Genomic DNA, 13,257 nt, shown 5'->3' on the forward strand with positions numbered 1-13,257 from the left:
GAATAATATAAATGTGCACGGCATCACCCTTCGTGCTTTATCACTCTTACTCACCATAACAACAACAGAAACAACAACTACCCGGCAAGGGCATCACAATCAAACAACTTTGTTCCATCATTTTATTTTCACATTAGAAATCTCAACTTGAGCCAATACTCACCCAATATCCAAACCAGAGACAACATAGTAAACCTTGTTAACATGAACAATAACTAGCATAATCAAGAATAATATGTATAAAGAAACATAACTGTCACAAGTGTTGAACTCACTTGCATGTTATGACCCGACAACAACGTATAGATACTCATCATCACACCTATACGTCGTACTCAAAAACTAACAAGTACCAAATAGGGAAAACAATACATAATCCCTTAAGCTAAGGTTAGCCACAATACTTACCTCGATTCCATAGCCACACTCAAACCTCAATTACCGCTTTACCTCTCGATTCCACCTCCAATCCACTTGTATCTAATCATAATTAACTTAATAACATTAATAAATGTTAAAGAACTCAATTTCATTGCTTAATTTTAGGTTTCCCAGCATTTCCCCCAAAATATCAAAAACTGACCCCGGGCCCGCTTGGTCAAAACTCGAAGTTCGGACCTAAAGCCGATTACCCATTCAACCCCGAGCCTGGATATACAATTGGTTTTGGAATCCGACCTCAATTTGAGGTCTAAATTCCCAAATTCCTAAATTCTACCCAGAAACACCCAACTTCCCCATGAAAATTCCTAGATTTTGTGATGAAATCTTGTAAAAAGATGGAATAGATTGAAAGAAATGAGTTAGAAATTGTTTACCTATGATTTGGGGAAGAACTCTTCTTTAGAAAATCGCTTGTGGGAGCTTAGGGTTTGAAAATTTGAGAAATGAGTTGAAAATCCCATCTAAGTTATGTTTTACACAGTTGCAGGTATCGCATTTGCGATCAAATGTTCGCAAATCTGAACTCGCAAATGCAACCAATGCTTCGCAAATGCGAAGCTTGGCCTGGCCTGCTTCCTTCTCAAATGCGAATAATTGTTCGCAAATGCGGTCACTGATCAGCTCGCAATTGTGACGGTGAACTTCGCAAATTCGAAGGTCCCCACCCAGCCCAATCATCGCAAATGCAATGATTCTTCGCAAATGCGGTGCTCGCATTTGCGAGCCAGACTTCACAATTGCGAAGCCTACAGATCTGCAACATATCAGCAAATTTCTTAAGGCTCAAAACACTCCGTAGCCTATCCAAAATTCATCCGAGCCCTCGGGACTCTAAACCAAACATGCACAAAAGTCTAAAAATATCCTACGGACTTGTTCGTGCTATCAAATCGCCAAAATAATATCTTAACCAACGAATTTAACACCACATGAAATTTTCAAGATAGTTCAAACTTCCTATTTTCTCAACAAAGGTCTGAATCACATCAAATCACTTCCGTTTCCCACCAAATTTTATAGATAAGGTCTAAATATTATAACAGACCTGTACCGGGCTCCGGAACTAAAATATGAGTCTGATATCAACAAGTCCAAACATTATTCAATTTCCATAAACTCCTTATATTTTCAGTTAACAATTTTTTTCAAAATTTTTTTCTTGGGCTAGGGACTTCAAAATTCAATTCCGGAAATATGCCCGAGTCTCATATTTTACTACAGACCCTACAAGACCGTCAAATTATGGGTCCAGATCCGTTTGCAAAAAAGATTGACCGAAGTCAATTTTAATCAATTCTAAAGGCAAAATTCAATATTTTTCTTAAATTTCACATAAATGCTTTCCAAAAACGCGCCCGGACTGTGCATGCAAATTGAGAAGAATGAAAATAAGGTTTTTGAGGCCTTGAAACATGGAATCGGATTCTAAAACAAAAGATGACTCTTTGGGTCATCACAAGTATGGGAATGCACCGAGGGGATTGTGACTTGGTCCGTTCCGTGAAAACTGTAAAGTTGAACAACATGCTGTTAGCTATATGCTCTCTATGTTTTATGGAAATTGATTGTAAATCATGTTAGAAACCATATCTAGGCTATGTGTTGGTATTGTTGGGTCCCACAGAGGCCGCGTTACTTGCTAAATTGCATGCTATATGCTATTTGTACTTAGTCACAGTTTTTACTCGTATATTATATCTCAGTCTCTGTTATTCTATATGATACTTCATGTTATTGCTGTTTGGACTGCTTTTTCCTGATTTCTGAGAGCCCGAGAGACTGGAGAGATTGATAACTGAGTGAGGCCGAGGGCCTGATTGTGAGGATATTTATGGGATCGGGTTGCACGCCGCATCATGTTTTATTAATTTATGCCATGATTGGCTTGATATAGCGCTTGGGCTGAAGGAGCCCCTCCGGAGTCTGTACACACCCCAGTGAGCGTAGGTACCTACTGAGTGCGAGTATCGAGTGCCGAGCAACTGTAAGGAATGAGTGACTGTGAGGAATGAGTGACTGTGAGGTTGGAGTGATTGGAAGGATTGAGTGATGACTGCCCGAGAGGCAGCATATGATTTCATTATTAATGCACACAGCTGCCTTACATCCATATTTTGAAAACTGTTGAAAGATATTCTTATCTGGTTTTACTTGAACTCAACTTAAACAAACTGATTTGACTTGATTTACCGGATTTGGAAAGCATGACTGTTTTCCTTTTGGAAACTACTGAAAATGAACTAAAATTGTGTAGCTCGTCACTATCTTCAGTTCCTTATTTATTATTATTACTTACTGAGTTGGTGTACTCAAGTTACTCCCCGCGCCTCGTGCGTAGATCCAGGAGTTGCTGGTCGCGGAGGGTGTTGATTGTCCTTGTAGTTGATTATTGGAGATAGCGAGGTAGCTGCCCGACATTCGCAGCCTTGCTTTCTTCGTCCCTATCTTTCCTTTAGTTGTATTTAGATTTCAGACTTTATTAGTTGTGTTATGTTCGGATCAGTTATGTTTAGACGCTCATGACTTAGTGACACCCCGATGTCGGGCTATCTTTTCCGCATTTTTATTCGGAGTTTAACTCTTTATGGGATTTCTGTTATAAAAACGACTTTTGCTTTATCTTTTAATGAAATATCGATGTATTTTTGAAAGTCGGCTGGCCTAGTACCATCGTTAGGCGCCATCACGACAAGGTGGAGTTTTGGTCGTGACGATATATGCTTAAATACTTTTTTATTTTTTTAATTTATAAATAATATTTATTTATTTCTACAGGTAAGTCCATAATATAAATTAAAAAGGGGAAAATCTTAAAAAGTTTAAAAAAATAAAAAGAAGATAATGTTTATAATTTAGAGGGTAAAATAGGTATTTAGCAATCCAAAATTTGGAAAATCTAGTTGAGTGACCTTCTGAGTGCAATAAGCATAGTTCAGTGACTTTATTGTTACAAACAAAAGAAAAATAACTTTAAAAAATAATTTGGGATAGTTGAGTGACTATTTGAGTAATACACTCATGGACTGAATGCCTATGGGGCAATTGCGGAGTTGACTTCTTCACTGTTTTTTCTGAGTTTCCACCGGCCGGTATTAGGCGATTTGGTCAAGCTAAATTATTAATAAATTTAAAAAGGAAAGGCGATCCCAACATCATTTCACGTAGTAAACACAATGGAATGTTGTTCTTGCTTTTGGCCCTTTTCCGTCAGCTTCTAATTTTATGAGCGACGTACATTTGTTAATTGAAAATCACAATGGATTCCATTTAATGTTGCTGTTATGTATACACGTATCTCAATACATTTCTCATGCAGCGTAATTTAAATTGTTAATATTGACAAATGTATGGCAATATTCACCGAGGACAAGGGAAATAGGAAAAATATCTTATCGGATTAATACTGCGTCGCGATATGCCACTATCTTAAAAGTAATTTCGGCTCAACTACGGTGCAAATCGTTTGGATCGACCGCTCACAATACTTCCAAATATATGCACCCGTGACTGAAAATTTGAAGTTTGTACAAACCCAATTACCCAAAAAATAATATGAGAAGAACAAGAAAAAAAGATGAATATTTTGGATTATGCCCCCCGTATATCTCGCGTGCAAGGGCAAATTAACTAGTTTTGCCTTCAAGCTCATCTTTTCACGTGCGTGAGTCCATTTTTTTTGCTAGCTCTTTACATGCACAATAATGGACAACTCAATATAAAGAGGAAAAGAGAGTTGTTTAACCAAAAATAGGAATTTCGATCAAAATTTTATTGTAGAAGAACTCGGGTTACTGATAATCAAGTATAGAATGAATAAAAGAAATTGACTTTGATAATAATAAGATGAACAGAAGAAAGCAAAATAAATCAGTATATTCCGATGATATTTCGTGTCCTTACAAATGATTAGTCTTCTCCTTTTATAGCTATTTCTAGGAAATACGTTTCGTTTCTACCATAATTGAGCTATTATTGTCAATTAATAGCATTTAATGACATTTAATGTAGCGTTACAATTAGCAATCATATTTGATTCAATACAAATTCCTTAATGTTTCCCGTATTTAATGCCCAATAGTACGTTTCTATACCTTATTTACTATCAGATTCGTTCCCTTCCATCATAAAAAGGTTCGAGCGCCTATCCTCCTTGCTTTTCCCTGAACATCTGCCCGTGCCGGTCGAAGCTCATGCCTCTTTGATTATTCTTCATCACCTATCCCTCTTTGACTGGTCCACGTGTCATGACGTGTCATCTTATAATGAATTCCATATATAAACTTAATTTTTCCCAATATAGATAGTCCCCCCACTTGCCATTTATTCATCAATAGAATATTTGGGAAGTGGACCTCATTAAAGCGGGAATATTTGCCGCCATTAATTTTTCCCTAGAACTGATGCTCCAACTGTCTCTTCCATTTAATGTCCATGACACGTGGCATCTCCTGGTTGGCTCTGCAACCCTTCAACGCCTTTTAAGGCTTTTTTACGGCTTCACCAATTACGAAGCGTCAGTTCTCATTATGACGTTTCCATCATTGTACCTTTTCCTTTGACGGTTGCTTCTGACTATAAATATAACTTTTTAACTTTGTCTTTTTCACAAAAGTTTAGAATATTCAATTCTAATTTTCTTCTTCCTCGTACTACTATGTCTTCTTCAAACCCTAACCCTCGGAGAGTCCCCATTATTGACAACCTTTCTCTTGCTCCTACTAGAAGTAGAAGAGGAGGAATACTTCGTAGTTTAGGGTCTTCTTCATCACGAGGCCCCTCTATTCCTTCATCGAGTTCTACTCCTCCTTCTAGAACTAGGGGTTCACTTTCTCAAAGATCTTCATATAGGACTAAAGAACCCACCGAACCTCTTCGTGAACCTTTAGTGGATGAAATTGTTCCTGCCGAACTATCTTTTTACAATGATAGAGAATCCATTAGAAATCAACTGTCTTCATTAGATTGTGCTGATATCTATCCGACTCAAATTACTGAAGGTCTGATTTCAATAGTTCGTAGAGTTTGCCATTGGAGCCATGACTTCCCCATTATAATCCTCAATGCGAACCAAAGAATCACCTCTTATTTGAATGGGTTTTCTTTTGTTTATACATACCCTTTCACGTTGGGTTTCAAACCTGCTATTGACCCTGTTATCCTCGAGAACTGTCGCTTTTTCGATGTCTGTTTAGGACAAACTGGCCCTACTGTGTGGAGGGTTGTTGCTTGTTTGAGGCATTTAGCCAATATGGCTGGTATACCTTTTACATTTTTTCATTTAATCCATCTCTATTCTCCCAAAACTCTTTCGCCAAGGAGTTTTCACTCTAGTGGCAAGGAGCAAAAAAGTTCTAGTCAGTCCAGAAAATGACAAAGACCGTGGCTGGTAACGCCAGGTTTGTTGCTGCCCCCACTGTTGGTTTAGTGGGTGATGAAAATGTTCCCTTTCCTGAGAAATGGAATTTTGCACGTGAGTTTTCTTTTTAATGACTTTCTCATACCTTTTTCTCAATTTTGATGATCATCATCTTAATTTTCCTTTTCTTTTTCAACAACCATGGGAGTTGTTGATGAAATTCCCAACTTCCGCGGTTGGGTAATAAAGCTATTGAATGTTGCTCCAATGGACGGTAGGTCTTGGAAAAACCTCTCTCATCGATTTGGTTGGAAAGTGAAAACTCACGGTAAGAGTGTTTTTTATAATTTCACTTATTGCATCTTCCATAAATTATTTTGATCCTTGTTTTTATCAGGATTTCCCATTCGAGGCGTAAGTGCTGAGTCTATCGTAGCTTCTAGAATTTCTTTGGAAAGGGCCCAAGATATAATTTTAGGTTCTTCATCGAAAATGAAAGCCATTGTTGATCAGGACTCTGAAGAAGAAAAAAAGCAAGACGGGGGTTCTTTGATAAAAAGGCCACGGGCTAGAAGACGAATTATTTCAGATGATAAAGCATCTCCCCCTCGTTCTATTCCTCTTACTGAGCCTGTTGAAGCCTCGTTGATGATTTCTGATGATGAAACTCCCGCTGCTACTCATGATTCTGCTGAACAACTTTTTGTCCGTGGGTTTGGTAGTGAAAGTTTAGGCCCAGTTTCTGATGAAGCACCCCTTGCTTCTTTTTCTATATCTGCTCTTGTGATACCTTCTTTGCCAGTCATGACTATTGCCATTGTTGTTCCCCCTAGGATATTTTGACCCCTTCCACAGTTCTTCCTACGACTGTTCAACAAACTGAGGTTGGTTCATCAAGTGGAAGCGGAGCCATGAAACAGGTTATCATCGAGGTCCCTGCCGATGGTAATCTTTTGAGGAAATCAGGTGGGGTTGACGTGTGGTTGAAGCCTCTAATTGGTCCAATCGAGAGAGCCAAACTTGAGAGCCACAACTCTTTAACTTGGATAAACGACATAGTACAGTTATCACTAAAGGTATTCCTTTTTAATGATTTGCTACTCCTTTTTATTAAGGTTCTTACCTTTTCCTCTTTTTTTTAGATCAACCTCGTTGGTACAGAAATGATGAAGAGGGTTTCCCACACAGAGCAACTAATGCATGAGTATCAAGTTGAAGCAGATAACTGGAGAGAACAATATGAAAGCCTTCAAATTGGCATGGAAGTGTTAGAAGAGAACAAGTGCACCTTAGAGCAGTAGTTGAGGGTTTTAACTACGGAATTGGCAGTTGAAAGAGCTTCCTCAAATCAAACTGGTAAGGACAAGAATCTTCTCAAAACTTCTTTTTCCGAGCAACTCTCCAAGGCTAGTGAAGAAATCAGAGAGTTGAAGGCTCTTTTAAGTGAGAAAGAAGTGTATGCCGGTGAACTTGTGCAAACTCTGACTCAGACTAAAGAAGACCTCCGGGAATCTTCTGATAAGGTTCGTTCCTTAGAAAGTTCACATGCTTATCTTCAAACTTCTTATGATTCTTCCTCGGTTGAGAATGAAAATGTTAAAAGTGAAATTGCTGACTGGGAGAGAGATTACGAGATTCTTCAAGACAAAACCGCAATTGAAGTGAGTTGGGCATTTTTAAATACTCGCCATGATACCCTTGTAGAAGTTAGCCAGGAGAATTTTAACTTGGAAGCTGAGTTAGCCAAAATAAAAGAAACTATTGAAAAGACTCAGCAGAGCCAAGACTTTCCTTCTCCCGTGGTTGAAGCTCCTGGCAGTGTTGAAGATGATATGAGTACGGTGAATGTTCCAACTCCTTAAGTCAAGCGAGCCTGCTGCTGCTGATGACCCTGCTTTGGTTCCTTCTTCAACTCCTCAGTGACGAGTTAATGATATGTGACTCCCCTTTTTTTTAGTGGAATGTGATTACAACTCTTGGTCCTATTCGAGGGTTTGTTGAAAACATCAAGTCCCCAGACCTTTTTCAGGGCGTTTTGTCTAAGCAACTCTTAGTTTATGGCTAAGTTCATACTTAAACTTTTTAATATTAAGAAGTTTTTGTAGTTATTTTTGAACTTCTATTTTGCTCATTCTTGCCTTTATATTTTAAGGACTTATTCAATAGTTTGCACTTTTATTTTGCAAAATGCTTTTTTAACTCCATGAATGTCTAAATCAATCATGAATTTTATAAAAGAGGGCCTTTTTATATTCGACACTTAATGAAGAAGACGTCTTAACTTCATAATGGTGTTAATGTAAGACAAAAGAAATAAGAATACACATGTTTCTTGAAATAACTTTGACAAGTTTTTATTTTGAACTTTGTCAAGTTTTATATAACTCTTTACATGTATTTAAATAACTTCTATAACTTCTTCGTAACAATTTTCTTTACAACAGATTTCAAAAAAGAAAATAAAACACAAAGTTTTTATTTATAACCCGTTTCAGTACATTGCCTTTAACCTAACTATGCTAAGGTTTTTCTTTGGCCTTAGCTCGTAACTTTGCTCTGCATTTGACTCATTTAATGAGTAAACTTTTCAAGCTTGAACTTTGATTATTTCTCAATCTTCTTTGCCTTCTTTATACATATGTCTATGTATATTATATAATCCCCCAAGTGTTTGAGCTTTGAAGTATGAAGTCTCGAGCACTTGATTACTCCTCTTATTTGGTCCTTTTCCTGTAAAGGAATAAAACATACGAGACTCGGAGGTACGATTATAGATGAAGACTGCTTATCCCGTCTCAATTTCTATTAGAATAGTTGTAATCCTAGACCAGAAATTTTAATCTATTCCACGTGCCTTGCAGGTCATGATTCATCATTTAGTACGGGTTAGCTTTTTGCCTATCATCTAAAATCGTTAGTAAAATTTTAACAATTCAAAAATAAAATTTTAAAACGAGGATACCTGACCGTGGGTACTCCTTAGAAATAGTATCTCTTTAGGTGAACGACATTCCAATGTGAAGGTAATATCTTGCCATCCATTATTTCCAGTTTGTATGCTCCTTTCCCCGCGATACCATGAATCTTGTAAGGTCCTTCCCAAGTTGGACTTAATTTTCCCGCATTAGCCGCCTTTGTGGATTGAAAAATATTCTTGAGTACGAAGTCCCCAATCTTGAAGTATCTTAGACGTGCCTTCCGATTGTAATATCGTTCCATGACTTGTTTTTGTGCTGCCATTCTTATTAATGTAACTTCCCTTTTCCCTTCAAGTAGATCAACTTTTATGCACATTTCTTCTTCATTAGATTCCTCTGACGCTTACGTGTACCTTGTGCTTGGCTCCCCTATCTCAACTGGAACTAATGCTTCACCTCCGTACACTAATGAGAATGGTGTTTCACGCGTACTTGTTTTTGCTGTAGTGCGGTATGCCCATAAAACACCAGGTAGCAATTTGAAGAAACGTTTGGATTCTTCCAATCGTTTCTTCAAATTATTGATAATGACTTTATTTGTCGATTCAGCTTGTCCGTTACCCACCGGATGATAAGGTGTTGAAGTAATCCTTTTAATCTGCCAACTTTGAAAAATTTCCATGATTTGTGCGCCGATAAATTGCGGGCTATTATCACACACGATTTCCTTTGGTACAGCGAATCGATATATGATATTTCGCCAGATAAAATCTCTGACTTCTTTTTCTCGTGCCTGTTTAAATGCTCCCGCTTCTATCCATTTAGAAAAGTAGTCAGTGAGTAAAAGCAAGAATTTTACCTTGCCTTTTGCTTGTAGTAGAGGACCCACGATATCCATCCCCCATTTCAAAAAAGGCCACGGTGCAACGACCAAATGTAACAACTCCGCAGGTCTATGCATGTTATTACCCTATCTTAGGCATTTATCACATTTAGCCATGAAATTTTCCGCTTCCTCTTCCATTTTAGGCCAATAATAGCCTGCTCTAATCATGGTTCTTACCAGTGATCTTCCTCCTGCGTGATTTCCACAATGCCCCTCGTGTATCTCTCTCATTACATATTTCATTTGAGAAGGCCCGAGGCATCTTGCTAAGGGTCCACCGAACATTTTTCGATAAAGATTGCCTTGCTTTAAACAATATCTAGCAGCCTTTTTTTTGAAGCGAGTGAGCTTTTTTCTTGTTTTCAGGGACGGTACCATACTGCAAAAAAGTAATAATCTTGTTCCTCCAATCCCAGGTTAAGTTATTGAAATTTACCTTATTTTTGTCTGGATCGAGTACTGGATGAAACAAATGAATTACGGAGGCATTTTCATTGCTCGTCACGTCTGCCGCAGATGCGAGATTGGCTAGGGCGTATGCCTCGACATTTTCATCTCTTAGTATTGCGTAACTTTCCAAGTTTGGAATTGCCTAATCAGGTCCCGTACCTTTTCTAAGTACTGCTGCATTTGTGCTTCCCTGGCTATATAAGTCCCCAGCATTTGGTTAACTACAAGCTGCGAATAACTTTTGATTACAATCTAATTAATGCCGAGTTCTCGTGCCAATTCTAAACCTGCAATCACAGCTTCATACTCTGCCTCATTATTAGTTATAGAATGGCATTTTATGGTTTGCCGAATGGTTTCACCCGTAGGTGGTACCAAAACAATTCCTAAACCTGCCCCATTCACATTAGATGAGCCATCAGTAAATAAGGTCCAAATCCCTGGATTAGACCCGTTGAACACCTGTAATTCTTTTTTTGCTTCTAATTGCATCCCTCGGCTAAAATCAGCCAAAACATTTGTTAACACCTGAGATTTTATTGCGGTTCTGGGCTGATATGTGATGTCATATTTACTTAATTCTATAGCCCATTTGGCTAACATACCTGATAGCTCATGCTTGTGTAATATATTACGCAATAGATAAGCAGTTACTACGGAAATAGGGTGGCATTGAAAATAAGGCCTTAGTTTCCTAGATGCTATGATTAGTGAAAATGCAAGATTTTCTAATTGAGGATACCGCATCTCCGCATCTAATAATGATTTGATAACATAATAAATTGGAGACTGTTTACCTTGGTCTTCACGAACTAAAACCGCACTCACCGCTACTTCTGACACGGCTAGATAGATGAACAATCTTTCCCCAACCTTTGGTTTTACGAGTAACGGCGGATTTGACAAGTATGTCTTCAAGTTTTTGAGTGCTTGTCGACACTCCTCGGTCCATTCAAACTGATCTTGCTTTTTAAGAGCTGAAAAGAATTTTAAATATTTTTCTGATGACTTGGAAATAAATCTCCCCAAGGCTGCAATTCTTCCTGTCAGTCTCTGCACTTTTTTTTACTTGTAAGCATGTCAGTAATTTCTTCAATGGCTTTAATCTGTACAGGATTTACTTCAATACCACGGTTAGAAACAAGAAAACCCAAAAACTTACTTGATGAAACGCCGAATGCACATTTCCCGGGATTTAGCTTCATATTGAATTTTCGTAAGATCTGAAATGTATCAGACAAGTGCGATATATGACCCCTGATTGTTGATTTAACGAGCATATCATCTATGTAGACCTCCATAGTTTTTCCTAAATGTTCTTGGAACATTTTGGTCACCAATCTTCGATATGTTGCACCAACGTTTTTGAGACTAAAGGGAATTACTTTATAACAGTAAGTCCCCCTATCTGTTATAAATGAAGTTTTTTCTTCATCTAGGGGATCCATTTTGATCTGGTTGTATCCTGAATACGCATCTAAAAAGCTTAACAATTCATGTCCTGCAGTAGCATCAATTAGTTGATCTATATGTGGTAATGGAAAAGAATCTTTAGGACAAGCTTTGTTAAGGTCTGTGTAATCTACACAAACTCACCATTTGCCATTCTTTTTCAGTACTACAACAGTATTAGCTAACCAATTAGGATACTTTATCTCGCGGATAGACCCAATTTTTAATAGTTTCTAAACTTCATCTTAAATCACTTGATTTTTGAAAGTCCATTGCTTTCTCTTGTTTTGTTTGACGGGTGGATACGATGGGTATTCATTTAACTTGTGAGTCATTACTTCCGGTGGTACTCCTGTCATATCAGAATGGGACCAAGCAAAACAACCCACATTAGTTTTTAAAAATTCAAGCAATTTACCTTTCATGTCCTGGCGTAATTTGGCCCCAATATAGACTTTCCTTTCAGGCCATTGTGTAAATAACTCTACAGTCTCTAGTTCTTCAATCGTTGTTTTGATATTTTCATTTTCCTCTGGTTCTTGAATGGAATCGTGCCTTGAGTCCACATCTGTTCGCCCTTCTTCAGTTGAGGCTTGTGTTGTGGTATCCTCAACTGGATTCTGTAACTGCTATTTTTCTTCGTTTCTCGTATTTGAATCTGCTACAGAGTTGATGCTTCTGAATGTATGTTGATCCCCACATATTTGACGTATTCCCCATGATGATGGAAATTTAACAACTTGATGTAAGGTAGATAGAACGACGTCCATCTCGTGGATCCATGGTCTCCGGAGAATCATATTGTAAGCCATTTCCATCTCTACCACCTGAAATTTCGTATCTTTGACAACCCCTTCTGCGAATGTAGTAAGTGTTAGCTCCCCTTTTGTCACAACGCTTGAATTGTCGAATCCAGACAAAGTATGCGCCTTTGGTACTAGTTTATCTTCAGCTTGCATCTCGTTTAGTACTCTTAGCAGAATAATGTTCACGAAACTACCTGGATCAATCAAAACTCGTTTCACATTAGTATTATGTACAAGTAGAGATATTACCAGTGCATCGTTATGTGGAGTTAACACGCCATCCACATCTTCATCATCAAATCTAATACTTTATTCCTCCAAAACATGTCAGACCCGCTTCCCGTGGGTAATTGTAACTTTAGAAATTTTATTGGCTGCTGTATACGTCACACCATTAATTTCTTTGCCCCCGCTTATAATATTCACGGTCCTTTTGGGAGAAGGAGGTTTAGGGGGCTCCTGCATGTTCTTTATGTATGCTTGCTTACCTTTCTCACTAAATAATTTGGTGATATACCCTTGCTTTAATGGATGGTCAACTTCACCCTGTAGCAATCTACAATCTGCCGTTTTATGACCATGATCGTTGTAAAATTCGCACAATAGATTAGGATTACGCCTGTTTGGATTTGATCTCATTTCTTTTGGCCACCACACCTTATCACCCATGCCTCTTAATACCGCTACTAACTCTGAAGTGCTGACATTAAAATTTTAACCGCCAAATCTTGCCTTCAAGTTCCTATCATCATCTCGAATTTCTCGTGTGTTTCGATCGTTTCCAGACCTTGATGATGAACCCGATCTCTATTTCTCGATCTATGATTGTACCTTAAATTGTCTTACTTTGATTGTGAGTCTTTTCCTACTGGGCCCATATATGGTTCGTATCTATTTTTACCGAACCTTTTTTCGGTTTCTGAATATCTCGAACTCACCTTCTCC

At 38.0% G+C, this 13,257-nt stretch overlaps 1 protein-coding gene across 1 annotated transcript; it reads right to left on the reverse strand.

Moving 5' to 3' along the window:
- Window positions 1-12,135: 12,135 nt before the first annotated feature.
- On the reverse strand, window positions 12,136-12,981 carry LOC142176103 (uncharacterized). Its single transcript, XM_075243171.1, has 2 exons — window positions 12,801-12,981; window positions 12,136-12,506 (listed from the first exon to the last, which is right to left on the reverse strand). The coding sequence occupies exons 1-2, from the start codon at window positions 12,979-12,981 to the stop codon at window positions 12,136-12,138; spliced, it is 552 nt and encodes a 183-aa protein (XP_075099272.1).
- Window positions 12,982-13,257: the final 276 nt, after the last annotated feature.

This window comes from Nicotiana tabacum, chromosome 22 (assembly GCF_000715075.1).
Source record: "Nicotiana tabacum cultivar K326 chromosome 22, ASM71507v2, whole genome shotgun sequence".
Lineage (NCBI taxonomy): Eukaryota > Viridiplantae > Streptophyta > Magnoliopsida > Solanales > Solanaceae > Nicotiana > Nicotiana tabacum.

Coding starts and splice junctions, on each gene's coding strand:
- LOC142176103 (XM_075243171.1), bottom strand. CDS start 12,981: ATGGGTGATAAGGTGTGGTGGCCAAAAGAAATGAGATCAAATCCAAAC. Junction 12,507..12,800: donor CAAATTATTTAGTGAGAAAG/GTAAGCAAGCAT, acceptor TGATTGATCCAG/GTAGTTTCGTGAACATTATT.